This window comes from Lissotriton helveticus, chromosome 12, assembly GCF_964261635.1.
Source record: "Lissotriton helveticus chromosome 12, aLisHel1.1, whole genome shotgun sequence".
Lineage (NCBI taxonomy): Eukaryota > Metazoa > Chordata > Amphibia > Caudata > Salamandridae > Lissotriton > Lissotriton helveticus.
Genome location: NC_136073.1, coordinates 699,633,661 through 699,655,446, shown reverse-complemented (window position 1 = coordinate 699,655,446; position 21,786 = coordinate 699,633,661). Strand labels below are relative to the sequence as shown.

General features: G+C 51.1%; 1 protein-coding gene across 7 annotated transcripts in view; it reads right to left on the bottom strand.

Annotated features, from left to right (window-relative positions):
- Positions 1–21,786, bottom strand: part of CNOT1 (CCR4-NOT transcription complex subunit 1) — a 1,826,813-nt gene that overhangs the window by 746,262 nt on the left and 1,058,765 nt on the right. For all 7 annotated transcript variants that reach the window (XM_078668607.1, XM_078668606.1, XM_078668608.1 and 4 more), the window contains one exon: positions 5,319–5,571. In XM_078668607.1, coding sequence (XP_078524733.1) covers positions 5,319–5,571 — 253 coding nt within the window. The remainder of the gene's footprint in view (positions 1–5,318; positions 5,572–21,786) is intronic.

Below are 21,786 nucleotides of genomic sequence, written 5' to 3'. Positions count from 1 at the left end.
GGTTTGGTTCTGGGTGCCTTATTTCTCCATGGTTCTGTGTTAACAGGGATGGCGTGAGCCGTAATTTCTGATGGGGAACCAGTGAGAGATCTAGTAGCGTGGTGAACCACGGTTGACGTGCCCATGTGGGGGCCACTAGTATTAGTCTGAGAGACTGTTGTCTGAGCTTGCGTACTACTAGTGGGATGAGTGGGAGAGGCGGAAAAGCGTACGCAAATCTGCCTGACCCGTTAATCCATATCGCATTTCCCTCCGACCGTGGGTGTGGAAACCTGGCGGCGAAGGTTGGGCATTTTGCATTTTCGTGGGTGGCAAACAGATCTATCTGTGGATGCCCCCACTTTTGGAAGAATGGTTGGAGAACTTGTGGATGCAGCTCCCATTCGTGAATCTGTTGTGACTGACGACTCAACAGATCTGCTATCTGATTGTGAATTCCTGGAAGGGGTTCTACTGTCAGGTGTATGTTTTGAGGGATGGCCCATCTCCAAATGTTCTGTGCAAGCTGGAACAGTTGCAGAGAGTGTGTCTACCCCCTGTTTTTGTATATAGTACATGGCTGTCATATTGTCCGTCCGGATTAGTACAGCTTTGTTTTGTACTTGAAACGTTTTGAGTGCTAGGAAAATTCCTAGCAACTCTAAATGGTTGATGTGGAACTGTTTCTGTTGATTGTTCTATTGGCCTTGTGTGGTATAATGCAAGAGATGGGCTCCCCATCCTGTAAGGGATGCATCTGTCGTGAGCACTATCTGTGGAACTGATCTAGGAACGGCCGTCCCTTTGTCAAATTTTTGGTGTTCCACCACTGCAGAGTGCGATATGTACGCTGTCTACCAACACCAGGTCTGTGAGCTGACATTGAGCCTGATTCCACTGTTGTGCTAGGCATTCTTGTAGTGGGCGCATTTGCAGTCTTGCGTGAGGAACTATGAAGATGCAAGACGCCATTGTAGGAAGGTGGATATCGGACTATGGTTACCCCCAACTTTTTGCCTAGTGTTTTGCTGGTTTCTGACTTAGTTGGCCTGGGATCCTGCTATTCAGGACCCCAGGCTTCCTGCTCTCTCTGTTAAAATGGACTCCATGTACCTTAGGTGCATTTACCAATTGGTACTGGGCCACCTTATCAGTCCCTGTACAGTGTACCTTAGGTATACAGGGCATAGGTGTACCCAGGGCCTACCAGGGGCGGAAGCATGTATTATGCCACCCCTGGCTGGCCATCTAAAACTGACAACTGGCTGCACGACAGCTGGGGAAAGGTGGTGTAATAACCCTTTGCTGTATATATAGTATACCTATATCTAACCCTAAAATGGACACATATCCTCCTATCAGTCACTCCTATGGCAGGCCTTAACAATCCTGAAGGCGGAGTGCTTGGAATTATGTGAGATGGTGCTCTGGCATGAGCTGAGCCCGTCTGCAGCTTGCGGAACCAAGTCCTAATAGCTGTTCCATGATAACGCTATACCATATACTCTTAAGTGCATTATCATCCTCGCGGTTGAATGCTAACTCTGGTATAACATTATCAAAACATGTCGAGTAAGGTGTCATACGAATTGGAATACTACACCCTCGCCAATTCTGGCGACGGGGGTAGCATTCCACCCTTCTAGAGGGACACAACATGTATGTAACTGTGAACCCCGGTTAAAGTTAACTCGAGCCTTAGCATCACAAAATGGATGCTGCCACCACAGACACAAGCCTGACCTCCTGCTGCTGGGAGTCCTTCCAGCGAGGGCGGCTTGGACAAAGGGTTTCCTGCCTTGGGAGGTGCTAGCACCACCCCAGACAGGATTTTGTGTATTGGGTAGGATAGGCTTGAAAGGAATGATACATGCCTGGGGCACACAAGGTACCCTGTGCATACACCGGTTCAAACCAGTTGCTGGGGCACTCCAGCCCCAGCTCTGGCGGGAAACCGGACAAAGGATAGGGGGTGTAACCACCCCCCCTTCCTGGTCCCACCCAGGGGAGGGACCTAGTCAGTAGTGCAGCCCCCTTTAGCAGGATAAAGGTAGGAGCTGGTCCCATTCCAAATGAGATTAATCCTGAACTACTCTACAAGAAGAAACTCTGGACTTCGACGTTCTGCTCCACAGAAGACTGAAGAAATCTCCCTTGTGGGCAAGGAGTGTCCACCCTGCATCTGCAGGCACCATCAAGCGTCCAGCGGCTTCACTTTGTCGTCTTCCCTCGAGGATCCAGACTTCAGAGCCAGACGAGACCCGGATTCCCAGACCTCTCCGACCTCAACTCACATCTGCAGCAAAGCTGAGACCCGTGGGTGCGACGAGACACGTGGGACCGGCCATCTTGAACGAACCTGCACTTCGCTTCCAGCACGACTCCCGATGTAAACTCGACCAAGTGCTTTGGGGACTGAGAAGCCCCAGCCCCGAGCAGCCCCTGCACCGAAGATCAGCCCTCCAGCATCCACGAGATCTGCGTGGGGCCCTTCCGCTTGTTTGCTGCTCGACGCATTGTCTGGTCACTTGCAGACTGGCTAGTGGCCTCCTAGACGACGAACCTTTGAATCTTTGCTGCTGGTCTGGTTGCTCCAGACTGGCCCTTGCTCCCTTCCAAAAGAGAGGCACCCCGGACTCTCCTAGTCCGCACCAGACGTCTTTTCCCTTCACCGCGTGGGTTGCCTTTGCCAAGGCCTGTTGAGTCCAAACCCGGATCCAATACCGCCGACAGCGAGAGCCTGCGTGGGACAGCTCGTGCCTCCATCCTGGTCGTCGAAGACGCCTCCTGGTCCACGTGGCTGCAGAGTCAAGCGTCCACTCTTCACCTGATCGCGACGACGACATCTGGTTCCTTCCTGGTTCCACTCCAGTCACTGGCTAGTGACTTTGAACATTGTCCCCTCTGATTTCAGGTCTTCAGCTTTCCTGATCCACCCTTGGATCACACCGGACATCTTCCTCCTGGTCGCCTGCAGCATCTTTTCTTTCAGGCTCCATAGACTTCAACGCAGAAACCCGACACGACTTCCCACCTATGCACCTGCAGCCCGTGGGTGAGGTAACGAGAGCATTTCGGTGCTCAAGGGTAGCTTGACTCTCCTAGTGTCTAGATTCACAGTCGTTTTAGTCCTAACCAGTCAGGATTGTCCGTACTCACCTTTTTCTTGAACTGGACTGTCCATAGACGTTGTTACGCATCCCGCATGTGAGTTCACACTCTGCACACGCGTCCCGTGGGCCTCCTATTACTTACCTAAAGTTAGGGTAGAGTGGTCCCAACGATCCTACAGCCTCTGGACAGCTCCATTCCTTCTATCGATTTCCTTATACCTTTTACTTAGTATATGGTTTGCCGTGCCCCTAGGGCACCATTGTAATTTCGTGCAACTTATCGTATTTTTCCTAAGAGATTGTCATGTGCTTAGCCCTCTGACCTCAAAGAGTGCAGAGGTGTTTGTTATTAATAAATATATTGTTTATTTTCATAACAACCTGTGTGGTGTCCTTTCATCTGGTATTCAAGGGGTTATATTGTGGTAAAACCGCTGGCTTCACATGCCAAAAGAGTTTAGCCTAAGACTGCTTTGTCCATGCTACCATTAGGATAGCTGGTCTATAAGGTTGACTTACAACCAATCACCATAAGGGTTGTTTGGACTGATACAAGGTGATCACTAGAACTAGTGAGCATCATATATCAGGCCAACTTCTCACAACCCAACTCGCGAAAGCCCCGTTGCTGGCTTTGTTAGGGTAGGCTAAGGTAAGTGACTTGCCACCATCTGGACTGATGCCTCTAAAGAGAGCCTCTGCTGATAAGGGACCTGCAAAGCACCCATTGTCTCTCGGTCCATGTGTCTTTCTTGACTTGAAGAGAAGACACGCAGATCCAGGAGTGGTGCCGCAGGATGACTATGGGGTTCACACTCCTTGCAGCAGTATAAGCTACATCCCAAAACACACTCAATCATGGCATTAGAGCTACCTTGCCTTCTCCAACCAGCAACCCCACCCCCAGCTGCATGAGCCCCTCCATCTCCTCCCAGGTGGCTCTATTGTACCAGGAGAGGAGGCCTACTGAGCTGGTGATGCGTCTTGGGGCTTGAGAATTGTCGAGGATCCATGGCCTTTGTCTCTCCTCTACTTCCAGGCCTTGGCTCTATGTCAATCGGCGTTCAATTCCTCTTACGCAGTCATATGCTGGAGCTGAGAACCATCCCCAGGAGGATGGGCATCAGGCCAAGTGCTGAAGGCGGCAGCAGCATTGCCACTAGGCTCAAGGCTTGTTGTGGGGGGGGCCTCTGACATGCAGCTGCTTATGAGAAATTGTGAGGTTAGGGGCATTGAGAGTACTCACACATGGCATAGTCTGGAGACTATGAGGTAGATACAGCATCCTCGGAGCCTCTTACTCTAGGAAACTCACCAAACACTTTGGAAGATATGTACTTTGGGCTGGGCGTCAGGAAATTTGAGACTTGCCTAACGCCACCACCTCTTCTTCAGTGCTCAGAGGATTGGCTTTGCCAAAAATATCTAGTGTGTCCTAAGAGGACTGTCAATACAGACTGTGGGCACGCAGCACGTTTGCCCAAAGACGTATGGTCTTTTTACTGCAAAGGAATGAACAGCAGCCACAGCAGCTCTTGCTGTGCTCCTTGAGAGAAACAAGTCGAAGAAGTGCGAGATGGGCCACGAATATTTAGAGTGGCACTGAGGACTTCTGGAAAAGGTTGTCCATTCCAGCATGCAGTACGCCGAAGGGCACAGAGGCCTGGTCGCACATTGTCGATGCAATAGAAGTATGGAACCAGTGCCATACATTCAAAAGCACATTTTTTCTTGTGACTGGGTGAAAGACAATGGACTTGAGGATGCAACAGGAACAGACTAATTAAAACCAGAAGCACACTGGATCAAGTCCAAACCAAAGAAAAGTAACAATGGAGTTTGACCATGCGCATAGACGAGCCAGAGGAGGAAGTCACCTAGACTTCTTAGAAGAAATACTTGCAATGTCTTCGCCCAACACTAGATGGCGGGAGTATGTAGTGCAAGCGTAAATACTGCCACACATGCTATGAACATTAGGTTCACTTGGAATACAGGGGTTGCCTGAAAATTGTGAACATCAACATGAAAAGTAAACAAATATGTTCCAGTCAAGTGCATACATTGTTTGAATATGCAAAACAGTCACAAATCAAAATGCATAATAGACTGCAGGCTTGAGAATAAGCAAGGCTTAAATGAATGACTAGTGAAAGCATATAATGACTGGAAATGCTGCATGAGTAATCTCACACAAAACAAAATATAGTCCAGAAAAAAAGTTACCTGTAAATACTGCATCAGACTCTTGCTTCTCCACAGACGCCCACAACTTCCCGGCAGTACGGATAGCATACTCATTGGCAGAGGTAATCGGGGGAACGTCCTCAAGGAGCTTTACATCCTTTTTGGGGACAGAAAGCTGTTCATCCAAGCTCTTGAGACGGTCTTTGTCCTTCAACAGATTGCCTGGTTTCAAGTCATTGATATCCAAAGACAGGTTCTTACAGAGAACCTCTATCTCAAACTTTAGATTGAGCTGGAAATGGGACAAGGTAATCACAATGGGGCATTTAATGAATAGTTCAAAGCTAGTAACAGGTAGAAACAAAGATTCAACTAAGCAGATTCCCATTATGCTATACAAGTATGTGAGAAAGTGGCTCTATATATACTGGACAATAATGAAGTACAGTGTGTATAGAGTCCACAAACCCCAAAGGTATAACAGAGGTTAAAGTCAGGACTGACCTTACTCTCAAAAGTGGTAGCTTGGTCGTGCAGTAAGGCAGTACCAGAGGGCTGTGCAAAGCATTTGTTGTACACACTCAGTCAGCAAAGGATTTCACACACTCAAAGACTGAACTCCAGGTCAATGGTTTTTATATCCAAAGATTTAGTGGTTTTATTTTTAGAACCAACAGGCATAAAAATATACTTTGCTAGATATGAGAACTCATATGTAATTACTTCGCAAGGAAGCAATAAAGTTGGTGAACACAATAGGTACAGGAGTTGCTGAAGGCAACTCAAGTCTAGACACACTTTAGCATTGAGCTCGATGGATTGTTACCATAAAAGTACAGTTGATTACAGTACAGATTACTTTAGTAGTTCCTGTAGGAGAGTAGGGTCTGCTTCCTATGGTCACCCCCACTTTTTGCTTTTGCTTTACTGGTTTTCAACTTAGATGTGGCTGTGGGCCTGCTAATCAGAGCCACAGCCCAGATGCACTCTCTCTAAATTCACACCATGTACTCTAGGTACATCCACAATTGGGAATCGGTTCACCTTATCAGCCCCTGTAGAAGTGTACCCTAGGTACTCAGGGCATAGGTGTAACCAAGGCCTTCCAGGGGCTGCAGCAGGTATTATGCCACCCCTGGCTGGCCAATCAACTGGCACAACTGGCTGATTACTCAGCTGGGGCAAGGTCGTGTAATCACCCCTTGCTTAGGTATAGTATTCCTATATCTACCCTTATATATAGACACACAGTAACCTATAAGTCACTCCTATGGCAGGCCTTAACAATCCTGGAGGCAGAGTGCTTGGTTATGTGTGGGATGACAGAGCCTGTCTGCAGCTTTCGGAACCATGTCCTTATAGCTGTTCTATGATATTGCCATACCATATACTCTTAAGTGCATTATGAACCTCGCGGTTAAATGCTAACTCTGGTTTGGCTTTATCTAAACATGTCGTGTAAGGTGTCATACGCTTTGGAATACTACCCCCCTCGCCAATTCTGGCGACGGGGGTAGCATTCCACCCTTCTAGAGGGAGAAGACATGTTGTTGCTGACTATTCCGTTTAAAGTTAACCAGAGCCCCAGCGTCACAAAATGGACGCTGCTGCCACAGACACAAGTCTGACCTCCTGCTGCTGGAAGTCCTTCCAGTCACGGAGGTTTGGACAATAGGTTTCCTGCCTGGAGAGGTGCGAGCACTGTAGGAAGGTAGATCCCTGACTATGGTTGCCCCCAACTTTTTTTGCCTGGTGTTTTGCTGGTTTTCTGACTTAGTTGACCTGGGGCCCTGCTATTCAGGACCCCAGGCCTACTGCTCTCTGTAAAATGGATTCCATGTACCTATAGGTACATATCTAATTGGATACTGAGTCACCTTATCAGTCCCTGTACAGTGTACCTTAGGTACCCAGGGCATAGATGTGCCCAGGGCCTACCAGGGGCTGCAGCATGTATTATGCCACCCCTGGCTGGCCATCCAAATTTGACACAACTGGCTGCACGACAGCTGGGGCAAGGTGGTGTAATCACCCTTTGCTTTAGATATAGTATTCCTATATCTAACCCTAAAATGGACACATATATTCCTATCAGTCACTCCTATAGCAGGCCTTATCAATCCTGAAGGCAGAGTGCTTGGAATAATGTGAGATGGTGCTCTGGCATGAGCTGAGCCCGTTTGCAGCTTGCGGAACCAAGTCCTAATAGCTGTTCCATGATAACGCATACCATATACTCTTAAGTGCATTATAATCCTCGCGGTTACATGCCAACTCTGGTATCGCTTTATCAAAACATGTCGAGTAAGGTGTCATACGAATTGGAATACTAACCCCTCGCCAATTCTGGCGACGGGGTTAGCATTCCACCCTTCTAGAGGGACACGACATGTTGGTAACCTGTAACCCCGGTTTAAGTCAGACCGAGCCTTAGCTCCACAAAATGGATGCTGCCACCGAGACACAAGTCTGCCCTCCTGCTGCTGGGAGTCCTCCCAGCCCTGGAGGCAAGGACAAAGGGTTTCCTGCCAGGGGCAGTGCCAGCACCGTCCCAGACAGGATTTTGTGTATCCTAGGTAGGCAGGGCTTTAGAGGAAGGTGACTGCAAGTGGCACCCCGGTGCTCACTGTGCATAGGCCGGCTGGAACCAGTTCCAGGGGCACTCCAGCCCCTGATCTGGGGAAAGCCCGCCAAAGGAGAGGGGTGTAACCACCCCCCTCCTAGTCCCACCCATAGGGCAGGACTTAGTCGCGTGCCAGCCCCTTTTTGCAGGATAAAGGTAGGAACTGGCCCCCTTCAAAGGCAGATCATCTTTGAATCCTGAAACTACTTTCCACGAAAGGAACTCAAGACTTCTTCCTAAGATTTCTCCCTTGTGTCTAAGGAGTAGTCACCCTGCAGCAGCAGGCACCAACCAAGCATCGCGGTTTGTTGCCAGTCTCTCCTCCGGATCAAGACTGCTCCAGCACGACGAGAACCGGCTTCCCTGGCACCTCTGACCTCAACCTACATCATCAGCCCAGCTGTGATCCGTGGGTGCGACGAGACCTCGAGGGACCGGCCATCTTCAGAACTGCACGACGCTTGTCCAGCACGACCACCGAGTGACCCTCGACCGAGTGCTTTGGGGTAAGAGAAGCCCCGACCCTGAGCAGCTCCAGCACCGAAGTTCAGCCCCCCTGCATCCACGAGATCTGCGTGGGGCCCTTCTGCTTTTTGCTGCTCACCGCGTTGTCCAGGTCACTTGCCCGTTGGCTAGTGACCCTCTGACGACGAACTCTAACGACAAACACCGCTGGTCTGGTTGCTCCGGACTGGCCCTTGCTTCCCTCCATCAGAGAAGCACCCTGGACCCTCCTGGTCCACTCCAGACGCCATTTTAGGTCCACCGCGTGGGCCTTGCATTTGCCAAGACTTGTGGCCCCAATCCTGGGTCCAGCGACGTCGACAGCAAGTACCTTCGTGGGGCAGCTCGCACCTCCATCCTGGTCGCCGACAACGCCTCCTGGTCCGAGAGACTGCAGAGCCCAGCAGCGCCCACTCACCTGGCTGAGGTGACTTCGTCCGGTGCCATCCTGGTGCCCACCTAAATCACTGGCTAGTGATTCAGAACTTGGTCCCCTCTGCTTACAGGTTTCTTCTTCCCTGATCCAGGCTTGGATCACCACGAACTCCTTCACTGGCCGCCTGCCAGCAACTTCTTCCTTCAGGCTCCAGGATCTTCAACAAGGGTTTCCGACGCAACTTGAACCCTATGCAGCCGCAGCCCCTGGGCTAGGTAAACTGAGTACTCCGGTGCTCCAGCATAGTCCAACACCCTAAGTGTTCGGATCCACCCTTGTTTTCGACCCACCTAGTCGGGTTCGCCCGAGAACAGTAACTTTGCAAAGTGCTAGTATCCATAGACTTGTTCCCGCATTACGCGTGAGAGTTCCCACTCTGCACACGGCGTCCCTAGGCCTCCTGCTTCTAATCTAAGGGTTCAGCATTGTAGGCCTAGCGTTTCTACAGTCTAGAAAAGTATTACTTACCTGCTAGTAACTTCGCATTCCACTTCTTGTGTATATGGTTTTTCGTGCCCCTCGGGCATTTGTGTAAATTGTGCGACTTTCAGTAATTCTTTAAGAGTTTTGTTGTGTGCTTAGCTCCCTGTCTCATAAAGAACCAGGGTAGTCTTGTTATAAATAAATATACTTTATTTTTTATAACAACTTGTGTGGTGTCCTTTCACTTGGTGTTCAAGGGGTAATGTGATGGTAAAACAGCTGGCTTAACACGCCCTCTAGAGTCTTAGCCTTAGACTGCTCGTATCCATGCTACTAGGATAGCTGGTCTATCAGGTTGACTTACAACCAATCATCAATAAGGGTTGTTTGGACTGATACATAGTGTTCACTAGAATAGTGATCACTGCATATCAGGCCAACTTCTCACAAGCACCACCCAGACAGGACTTTGTGTATTGGGACAGGGAGGGCTGAATAGATTGAGAAACTGCATGGGGCACACTAGGTGCTCCATGCATACCCCAGATCAAATCGGTTGCAGGGGCACTCCAGCCCCAGCTCTGGCGCGAAACTGGACATAGGAGAGGGGTGTAACCACCCCCCATCCTGGTCCCACCCACAGGAGGGACCTAGAAAGTAATCCAGCCCCTTTTAGTAGTATAAAGGTAGGAGCTGAGTCCTAAGACTTTAGATTAATCCTGAATCGAAACTTGACACGAAACTGTGGGCCTTCGACATTCTGCATAAGACTGAAAAATCTCCCTTGTGGACAAGGATTGACCTCCCTGGGCAACCAGGCACCATCCAGCAAATCAACGGCTTGCTTTGTCGACACTCCCGCCGGGACCCAAGCACAGAGCCTGACAAGACCCAGACTTCCAGACCTCTCTGACCCGCTCTTCACGACTGCAGCATAGATGAGATCCGTGGATGCGACGAGACGTGGGACCGGACCCCTTGAAAAGCCTGCAACTTGCTAACTGTGCAGCTCCCGAGGCATCCTCGAAGCTGTGCACTGGGGACTGAGAAACCCTGAATCCGAGCTCCACCTGCACCGAAGATCAGCCCTCCACGAGTTCTGCGCGGGGCCCTTCTGCTTGTGTTCTGCTCGACGCGTTGTCCGGTTGCTGGCCCGTTGGCTAGAAGCCTCTGTGACGACAATCCTTTTTAATCAACTAGCTGGTCTGGTTGCTCCAGACTGGCCTTTGCCTCCCTGCAAAGGTGAGGCACCTCAGACCTTGCTGATCTGCACCAGAAGCTTTCTTTGAATCCTGCGTGGGTTGCCTTTGCCAAGGCTTGTTGACTCCAATCCGGCAGTAGACCCCTCCATCTGCGAGAACCTTCGTGGGACAGCTCGCCTCCAGCACCTGGTCGTCCGCGACGCCTCCTGGTCCGCGTGGCTGAAGAGACAAGCTTCACGACAGCACCTGATTGCTCCACGACATAGTATGGTTCCTTCCGGTTCCACCCGGTCACTGGCTAGTGACCCAGACTCTGTCCCCTCTGTTTTCAGATCCTCTTCATCCTCGATCCACCTGGACATCTTCCTCCTGGTCGCCTGCAGCATCTTTCTCCAGGTCTCCATAAGCTTCAACGACGAAACCCGACACATCTTCACACCTATGCACCCGCCGTCCGTGGGTGAGGTAACGCGAGTACTTCGGTGCTCCCAAGGGTATTGACTATCCAAGTGTCTAGGTTTTTGGTTGTTTCCTCCTAGCTAAACCGGAAGTGTCCTGAATCCTTTTTCTAACTTCTTAGTTCCCATTGACTTTGTATTGACTCTCGCGTGTGCGTGTAAAGACACTGCACGCGCAGTCTGTGGGCCTCCTACTTCTAAACTAAGGTTCAGATAGTGTAGCCCCAGCGATTCCCTAGGCCCTAGGCACTTTTCCTGTGACGTGGTACTTATACCACTTTCTTAATATATGGTTTGCTTCGCCCCTAGGGCCTAAGTGTAAATTGTGCAACTTAACGTATTCTGACTAAGTATCTTGTGATGTGCTTTGGCCTCTGATCTCATTAAGAGTTCAGAGGAGTGTGTTAGTAAATAAATACATATATATTTTACATATATCCTGTGTGGTGTCCTTTCATTTGGTATTCAAGGAGTTACATATGGTAAAACAGCTGGCTTTACACACCCTCAAGAGTCTTTTAGCCTAAGACTGTTCTGTCCACGCTACCACTAGGATAGATGGTCTAATAAGGTTGACTTTACAACCATCACCATAAGGGTTGTTTGGACTGGTGCAAGGTGTTCACTAGAATATAGAATATAATATACCAGGCTAACTTCTCACAGTTCCAGGACTAGATCCTAGATTCAGTCCTGGGGTCTAAGCTGAAACCAGATTAGCAAAAACGTTTTAGTTACTGTGGTGAATTTTCATGAACATAAAGCGGTTTTAAAAGTGGGTATAACGGCCCAAAAGGCAAGCGGTGTTGACCGACGGCAACCCCAAACTAAGTGAGGAGAACTGCTTCTTACCGAACTGCTCATACCTTTTTGATTCCCGATCAAGTGGTGCAGTCGGGAATGCGGTCTGGGAGTTGGAGGCCTGGATAACCAGGCTCTCGGGGTGGGGTGGGTGGACAGGAAGCTAGGGTCTCCCGGGGCCGGGCGGTGGCGCCTGGCCACGTTCCGATCTACAGGAGGACCTGTAGCGTGCCTGGACCAAGTGCCCAACAGAACGTCAGTAAGGGCCTCATTAAACGGCAGTAGAGGCTCCGAAGAACTTGCCTGCGGTATAAGGACCTTAGTGAGGTTAGTCCTCACGGCCGCGACAGGGAGCTCAAGACTAAAGGCCATGGACGCCCTCATCAGCACCACGCTGTAAGCAGCCCTCTCCTCCGTAGCCACGGTAGGAGGGGAGACAAAGCCAAAGTCGGGCGAAATGTCCAAACCACTGGCCTCCCCTAGATCCACTGACCAGTCCTAAAACGACTGCCACTCTTGTGCCAGAGGGTCCTCAGACCCCTCCCAGTCCCCTGCGCCTCCCATCTCCTGATAGTCCGGATCAAAGGATGGGGCCGGATCATAGAAGAATTGCTCTTCTCTCGGCGTCGAGTGCGGCGTCGAGCGATGCCGGTCCGACGCCAGATCCGGACCGATGGAGGGCCCGAGGACAAAGACGTCCTGGGACGGCGTTGGGGGTAACACCCTGGGGTCCGGCAGAGGGGTCGTAAGGTCAACCAACGGCGACCCTTATCCGGAACCGGTGGGGCCCTCCGGCGTCGAGACCGGAGTCGTCGACGGTGCCGAAGCTCCAGACAGCGCCGGGGCCGAAGCGCCCGGCCCTCTTGGGCTTTCAGTCGGGGCCGACAGAGAGCGACCTCATGGCCATGAGGAAGGCATCGATCTCCTCTGCCGTTGCGATCAGCCCAGGGACCGGCTGGTATGGAGCTGGCAGCGGCGGCTCCAGCGGAGCCACATGGGCGGTGTCGCCCAAACCCCCGGCCGCGTCGCGCGAGCGTAGGGGGGGGAGTCGGAAGAGCGATGTCGTCTCTGACTTCTTGTGCCTCTTACCTGAGGACTTGGAGCCCGACGAATGGTGTCGACTCGACGACCTTCGATGACTGTGGCCCCGCTTCCGGTCCTTCGATCTCCTCCTCGACCTGGACCGTGAACGGCACGGGCCGACTGCCGGAGCTCGAGGCGCTTACGCGACCGCTCCCGACGACGTCATCCCGGCGCCGACGACGGACGCAGAGTCGCACACGTCTAACGACGCGCAGGGGTACTGCTAGGCAAAACATTCCGGATCGGGTCTGACGCCAGGGGATATTCTAAAGTAAGGAATCTAACACTAACCTGTTTCTTTCAGATAATTTTGATATCAAACTTCTCAGCACATTAAACCCACACTGATGTCAGTGTGGGGTTTAATGTAAAATGCACTACAGAGGGCATCTTAGAGATGCTCCCTGAAACCTAACCTACAATCCATGTCTTGTCTTAGAGGCTGCCACACAGCAGACATGTTGCTGGACCCCTCGGTGGAGAGCCCCCCGTTCTCCTGAGCCTGCAACAATGCACATCCTGGGCAAGGTGCTAGGTCTCCTCCCTCAGGATGGGCAGGGGGAAGCTTCAAATGTACATCGCCTCTGTATTCAGCCCCCACCAGTTCTGACCCCGCTCTGGCGGGAAGACTGGTGGGAAACCCTACGTGATGAAAGGGGGTGTGCCAGCATGTGCCAACTTCACCCCTCAGGTGGGGGAGGCGAGGAAGCACAACTCCGGGCTCCGGCCATCTTGAGGATGGGGAGCTCTGCCAAATCAGAGATCGGCTCATTGTCCCCCTCCCACAGGAGAGGAGCAAGATAGGGGGTGTAATCACCCCAGGACAGGGACCTATTGGTCCCTGCCCTTCCCCTACCTGTAACGCCCCATAATTTAGTATTTAGGGGCACCCTGAACCTTCCTTCCTCAGATCCAGATTTCGAAACAAGACCAGGAAGAAGAAGTCCTGCCGTACAGCTGCTAACAAGAGTGTGAGAAGTTGGCCTGATATATGATGTTCACTAGTTCTAGTGACCACCTTGTATCAGTCCAAACAACCCTTATTGTGATTGGTTGTAAGTCAACCTTATAGACCAGCTATCCTAATGGTAGCATGGACAAAGCAGTCTTAGGCTAAACTCTTTTGGCATGTGAAGCCAGCTGTTTCACCACAATATAACCTCTTGAATACCAGATGAAAGGACACCACACAGGTTGTTATGAAAATAAACAGTATATTTATTAATAACAACACCTCTGAACTCTTTTTGAGATCAGAGGGCTAAGCACATGACAATCTCTTAGGAAAAATACGACAAGTTGCACAAAATTACAATAGTGCCCTAGGGGGACGGCAAACCATATACCAAGTAAATGGAATGTGAGAGTCGATAGAAGAAATGGAGCTGTCCAGAGGCTGGAGGTTCGCTGGGACTACACTATCTTAACCTCAGGTAAGTAATAGGAGGCCCACGGGACGCGTGTGCAGTGTGAACTCACACGCGGGATGCGTAACAAAGTCTATGGACAGTACAGTTCAAGAAAAAGGTAAGTACGGACAATCCTGACTAGTTGGAACTAAAACGACTGTGGAACTGGACACTAGGACAGTTAAACCACCCTTGAGCACCGAAATGCTCTCGTTACCTCACCCACGGGCTGCGGGTGCATAGGTGTCAAAGTGTGTTGGGTTCTCGCGTTGAAGTCAATGGAGCCTGAAAGAAAAGATGCTGCAGGCGACCAGAAGGAAGATGTCCGGTGCGACCCAAGGGTGGATCGGTGAATAAGAGGCCCCGAAAGCAGAGGGGACAGTGTTCACAGTCACTAGCCAGTGACCGAAGTGGAACCAGGAAGGAACCAGATGTCGTCGTCGCGATCAGGTGAAGAGTGGACGCTTGACTCTGCAGCCACGTGGACCAGAAGGTGTCCTCGACGACCAGGATGGAGGCACGAGCTGTCCCACGCAGGCTCTCGCTGTCGGCGGTGTTGGATCCGGAATCGGCGTCAACAGGCCTTGGCAAAGGCAACCCACGTGGTGAGTGAAGAAAGCGTCTGGTGCGGACTAGGAGAATCCGGGGTGCTCCTCTTTTGGAAGGGAGCAAAGGCCAGTCTGGAGCAACCAGACCAGCAGCAAAGATTTCAAAGTTCGTCGTCTAGTAGGCCACCAGCCAGCCGGCAAGTAACCAGACAACGCGTCGAGCAGCAAACAAGCAGAAGGGCCCCACGCAGATCTCGTGGATGCTGGAGGGTTGATCTTCGGTGCAGGGGCTGTTCAGGGCTGGGGCTTCTCAGTCCCCAAAGCACTTGGTCGAGTTTACCTCGGGAGTCGTGCTGAAAGCAAAGTGCAGGTTCTTTCAAGATGGCCGGTCCCACGTGTCTCATCGCACCCACAGATCTCAGTTGTGCTGCAGATGTGAGTTGAGGTCGGAGAGGTCTGGGAGTCCGGGTCTCTGAAGTCTGGATCCTTGAAGGAAGACGACAAAGGGAAGCCGCTGGACGCTTGATGGTGCCTGCAGTTGCAGGGTGGACACTCCTTGCCCACAAGAGAGATTTCTTCAGTCTTCTGTGGAGCAGAACGTCGAAGTCCAGAGTTTCTTCTTGTAGAGTAGTTCAGGATTAATCTAATTTGGAATGGGACCAGCTCCTACCTTTATCCTGCTAAAGGGGGCTGCACTACTGACTAGGTCCCTCCCCTGGGTGGGACCAGGAAGGAGGGTGGTTACACCCCCTATCCTTTGTTCGGTTTCGCGCCAGAGCTGGGGCAGGGATGCCCCAGCAACTGGTTTGAACCGGTGTATGCACAGGGCACCTTGTGTGCCCCAGGCATGTCTCATTCCTTTCAGGCCTATCTTACCCAATACACAAAATCCTGTCTGGGGTGGTGCTAGCACCTTCCAAGGCAGGAAACCCTTTGTCCAAGCCTCCCTCGCTGGAAGGACTCCCAGCAGCAGGAGGTCAGACTTGTGTCTGTGGTGGCAGCATCCATTTTGTGATGCCAAGGCTCGAGTTAGTTTTAACCGGGATTCACAGTTACATACATGTCGTGCCCCTCTAGAAGGGTGGAATGCTACCCCCATCGCCAGAATTGGCGAGGGGGTAGGATTCCAATTCGTATGACACTTTACTCGACATGTTTTGATAATGTTTTACCAGAGTTAGCATTCAACCGCGAGGTCGATAATGCACTTAAGAGTATATGGTATAGCGTTATCATGGAACAGCTATTAGGACTTGGTTCCGCAAGCTGCAGACGGGCTCAGCTCATGCCAGAGCACCATTGTAGGAGAGTGGGGTCTGCAATCCCATGGCCACCCCAGATTTTTGCTTTTTGCTTCACTGGTTTACGACTTTCCCTGGCTGTGGGCCTGCTAATCAGACCCACAGCCTAGCTGTTCTCTCTCTAAATTGACAAGCATGTACCTTAGGTGCATTTACCAATTGGTACTGGGCCACCTTATCAGTCCCTGTACAGCATACCTTAGGTATCCAGGGCATTGGTGTACCCAGGGCCTACCAGGGGCTGCAGCATGTATTATGCCACCCCTGGCTGGCCACCCAAATCTGACACAACTGGCTGCACGACAGCTGGGGCAAGGTGGTGTAATCACCCTTTGCTTTAGATATAGTATTCCTATATCTAACCCTAAAAATGGACACATATATTCCTATCAGTCACTCCTATGGCAGGCCTTATCAATCCTGAAGGCAGAGTGCTTGGAATTATGTGAGATGGTGCTCTGGCATGAGCTGAGCCCGTCTGCAGCTTGCGGAACCAAGTCCTAATAGCTGTTCCATGATAACGCTATACCATATACTCTTAAGTGCAATATTGAACCTCGCGGTCAAATGCTAACTTTGGCATAGCATTATCAAAACTTGTCGAGTAAGGTGTCATACGAATTGGAATAATAACCACTCGCCAAGTCTGGCGACGGGGTTAGCATTCCACCCTTATAGAGGGACACGACATGTATGTAACTGTGAACCCCGGTTAAAGTTAACTCAAGCCTCAGCATCACAAAATGGATGCTGCCACCACAGACACAAGTCTGACCTCCTGCTGCTGGGAGTCCTTCCAGCGAGGGAGGCCTGGACAAAGGGTTTCCTGTCCGGGGCGGTGCCAGCACCATCCCAGACAGGATTTTGTGTATCCCAGGTAGGCAGAGCTGAGAGGAAGGTGACTGCAAGTGGCACCCCGGTGCTCACTGTGCATATGCCAGCTCAAACCAGTTCCAGGGGCACACCAGCCCCTGAGCTGGGGGGAGACCGGACAAAGGAGAGGGGTGTAACCACCCCCCTCCTGGTCCCACCCATGGGCAGGACCTAGTCGCGTGCCAGCCCCTTTTCTTAGAATAAAGGTAGGAGCGGGCACCCTTCCCAAATTGGATAATCTTGAAACTTGAACTACTTTCCACGAAAGGAACTCATGTCATTCTCTGAAGACTCTCCCTTGTGGCTAAGGAGTAGCCACCCTGCACCAGCAGGCACCATCTAAGCGCTTGCGGTTTGCTGCACGTCCATCCTCCGGATCAAGACTGCCCAGCTCGACGTGACCCGGATTCCCTGCCATCTCTGACCTCTACCTGCATCATCAGCCCAGCTGAGATTCGTGGGTGCGACGAGACCCGAGGGACCGGCTATCTTCAAGACCTGCACGACGCTTAACCAGCCCAACCGCCGAGGGATCCTAGAGTGGGTGCACTGGGGTTTGAGAAGCCCCAACCCTGAGCAGCTCCAGCACCGAAGTCCAGCCCCCCAGCATCCACAAGATCTGCGTGGGGCCCTTCTGCTTCCTTGCTGCTTACCACGTTGTCCAGTCACTCGCCCGTCGGCTAGTGAACCTCCTGACGACGTACCACAACGTTTTCACCGCTGGTCTAGGTCCTCTAGACTGGCCCTTGCTCCTTGTCCAACAAGAGGTGCCCTGGACCCTCCTGGTCCACTCCAGACGCCATTTTGACTCAACCGCGTGGGCTTGCCTTTGCCAAGGCTTGTTGCTCCAATCCTGGATCCAGCATCGCCGACAGCGGACACCATCGTGGGACAGCTCGCACTTCCAGCCTGGACGCCGACAACGCCTCCTGGCCCGTGTGGCTGCAGAGTCCAGCGTCACCCACTCACCTGATCGCAGTGACTTCATCCGGTGCCATCCTGGTGCCCACACAATCACTGGCTAGTGATTGAGAACTGAGTCCCCTCTGCTTTCAGGTCATCTTCTTCACTGATCCAGCCTTGGATCACACCGAACATCTTCACTGGTCGCCTGCCAGCAACATCTTCTTTCAGGCTCCATAGACTACAACGAGGATTCCCGACATCACTTGAACCCTATGCAGCCGCAGCCCCTGGGCTAGGTAACTCTAGCATTTCAGTGCTCCAGCACAGGTTCACTCTCCTAGTGTCCAGATCCTTTTTCGTTTTTAGTCTACCTAGTCGGATTCGTCCAGAAACAGTAACTTTAAAAATACTAGCCTCCATAGACTTTGTCCCGCATCCCGCGTAAGAGTTCCCACTCTGCACCCGGGTTCCCTAGGCTTCCTGCTCCTAACCTGAGGGTTCAGTAAGGTAGTCCTAGCGGTCCTGAAGCCTCTGGATCGTGTTACTTACCTGCTAGTATTTCGCATTCCACTTTTAGAGTATATGGGTTTTCGTGCCCCTCGGGCATTTGTGTTATTTGTACAACTTGCAGTATTTTCGTAACAGTTGTGTATTGTGCTTAGCTCCCTGACTCATAAAGAGTTCAGGGTAGACTTGTTATTAATAAATATCCTTTATTTTTATAACAACTTGTGTGGTGTCCTTTCACTTGGTGTTCAAGGGGTATATGCGATGGTAAAACAGCTGGCTTAACACGCCTGTAGAGTTTAGCCTAAAGACTGCTCTTGTCCACTCTACTAGGATAGCTGGTCTATAAGGTTGATTTACAACCAATCATCAATAAGGGTTGTTTGGAATGATACAGAGTGATCACTAGAATAGTGAGCACTATATATCAGGCCAACTTCTCACAACCATCTCACATAATTCCAAGCACTCGGTCTTCAGGATTGTTAAGGCCTGCCATAGGAGTGACTGATAGGAGGATATGTGTCCATTTTAGGGTTAGATATAGGTATACTATATCTACAGCAAAGGGTGTTTACACGACCTTGCCCCAGCTGTCGTGCAGCCAGTTGTGTCAGTTTTAGATGGCCAGCCAGGGGTGGCATAATACATGCTTCAGCCCCTGGTAGGCCCTGGGTACACCTATGCCCTGGATACCTAAGGTACACTGTACAGGGACTGATAAGGTGGCCCAGTACCAATTGGTAAATGCACCTAAAGTACATGGTTGTCAATTTAGAGAGAGAACAGCTAGGCTGTGGGTCTGATTAGCAGGCCCACAGCCAGGGAAAGTCGTAAACCAGTGAAGCAAAAAGCAAAAATCTAGGGTGACCATAGGATTGCAGACCCCACTCTCCTACAAAGAGGACGACATCTACTGACTTGGCCCCAGCCCTACAGGCCTGTTGATCTTTGAACCTGCTCCTGCTAAATCCCGGCGTCTCCTGCGGACAGCAACCTCAAGAACGCCAGAGGACCTGTCTGCCTTGACCCTCTAAGAGGATGAGACTCCCATGAGCAGTGGTTCTGCTCAAACAGCAATACCCCTGGTGCCAGCCAGGAACCACAAATCCAGCCCACTCTGCACCCGCCGAGCCCGGCCTGTGCCCGAGTGGACAAAGACCCAGGGGACATACCACCCTTGAGTCTGCCCTGGAATCCAGTGCCCAAGGACCCTCCTCGACGACCCAGACTGCAGATTCAGAACCAGGGACCCACCCAACCGCGACCAGCAGCGTGTAAGATTTCCAGACTCCAAAAGACACCCCTACACCCGCCGCCCTCCGACCCCTTGTGCCCAACTCCGGGGTGCCTACCTACCCTCCAAGATCCCAACTAACCCCTCGAAGTGTTGGTCGCTCCAGAGAAGATCCTCCATCCCTCAGCCTGCAGCATTTGTTCCCTTTTCAAGATCTCCATTGAGTAACATCGAGAGCCTGACGGCTCAAAAGCACCCTGCACCCAGCCGCCCGAGTGCCCCTGGCGGCGCAACCTTTGTCCTATCCTACTTCCTCATTAGCCTTGAGCAAGTGACCAAAAGCCGAGCTCCCACAGTCGCGTGGCCTGCTAGCCAGCAGCCTCCCACCTCTCATTGGATAACATTGGGCCTAACTACCTCTGCACCCGGCCGCCCCTGTGCCGCTGAGGGTGTACTAACTGTACCTGCTTGACCCTGGGGGACACCTGAGTCTATGCCCAGAACCTTAACTCTGCCAGTCGAGTACTTACATAAAAGCCGATAACTCTTTTCTTCCATAGGCTGACATTGAAAGGTTTCACTTGGAAACTCTTCTAAGTGTGGAGTTTTGGAACTTTAAAATATTCATCTAAAATCAGCCATACTACGTATTCCGATTTACTCACCTGTTATCAGGAGAGACCTCAGTGCTGCATCTTTGAGCCCAGTGCTCACTCTGAAAAGTAATTCTAACCGTACTTAGCAGTAACTTGAATTTCCTTCCATAGGATATCATTGCCTGTTTTTTGCAGAAAAAGTTTCTCGATTTTTGAAACGTACAAATATTCTCTAAAAATCGTGCCAACGATAAAAACGTAATTACTTACCTGTTTTAGATAGAGGTCCCAGTGCTGAACCTAGGAGTCCAGCACTGGATTACAAAAGTAACATGAACTTACTTTACCTGCATCTTGAGTTTCCTTCCATAGGATAACATTGGTAATTTAAACTGAAAACGTTTCTACGTGTCAACTTTTAAAATACAATAATATTTGTAGGAGAGTAGGGTCTGCAATCCTATGATCACCCAGATTTTTGCTTTTTGCTGCACTGGTTTATGACTTTCCCTGGCTGTGGGCCTGCTAATCAGAACCACAGCCTAGCTGTTCTCTCTATCCAAATTGTACTCAGGTACTGAATTGGCACTGGGCCCTCTCCAAGTCCCTGTACCCAGGGCTGAGGTGTACTCAGGAGTCTCCCAGGGGCTGAAGCATGTATTATGCCACCCCTGGGCTGACTAACTAAACTGACACAACTGGCTGCACGACAGCTGGGGCAAGGTGGTGTACTCACCCTTTGCTTTAGATATAGTATACCTATATCTAACCCTAAATGGACACACAGATCTATCAGTCACTCCTATGGCAGGCCTTAACAATCCTGAAGACAGAGTGCTTGGAATCGTGTGAGATGGTGCTCTGGCATGAGCTGAGCCTGTCTGCGGCTTTCGGGATCCATCCCTTAGCCGTTTCCATGATATCGCATACCATATACTCTTAAGTGCATTATAATCCTCGCGGTTATATGCCAACTCTGGTATCGCTTTATCAAAACATGTCGAGTAAGGTGTCATACGAATTGGAATACTAACCCCTCGCCAATTCTGGCGACAGGGTTAGCATTCCACCCTTCTAGAGGGACACGACATGTATGTAACCCCTAACCCCGGTTAAAGTCAGACAGAGCCTTAGCATCCACAAAATGGATGCTGCCACCGAGACACAAGTCTGCCCTCCTGCTGCTGGGAGTCCTCCCAGAGCAGGAGATAAGGACAAAGGGTTTCCTGCCAGGGGCGGTGCCAGCACCGTCCCAGACAGGATTTTGTGTACTGTAGGTAGGCAGGGCTTCAGAGGAAGGTGACTGCACGTGGCACCCCGGTGCTCACTGTGCATAGGCTGGCTTGAACCAGTTCCAGGGACACTCCAGACCCTGTGCTGGGGAAAAGCCCGCCAAGGAAGTGGGTGTAACCATCCCCTCCTGGTCCCACCCCTAGGGCAGGACCTAGTCGCGTGCCAGCCCCCTTTTCCCAGATAAAGGTAGGAGCAGGCCCCCTTCCAAATTAGATCATCTTTGGAATCAAGATACGACTTTCTACGAAAGGACTTCAAGATTTCCTTCTTCAAGATTCTCCCTTGTGGCTAAGGAGTAGTCACCCTG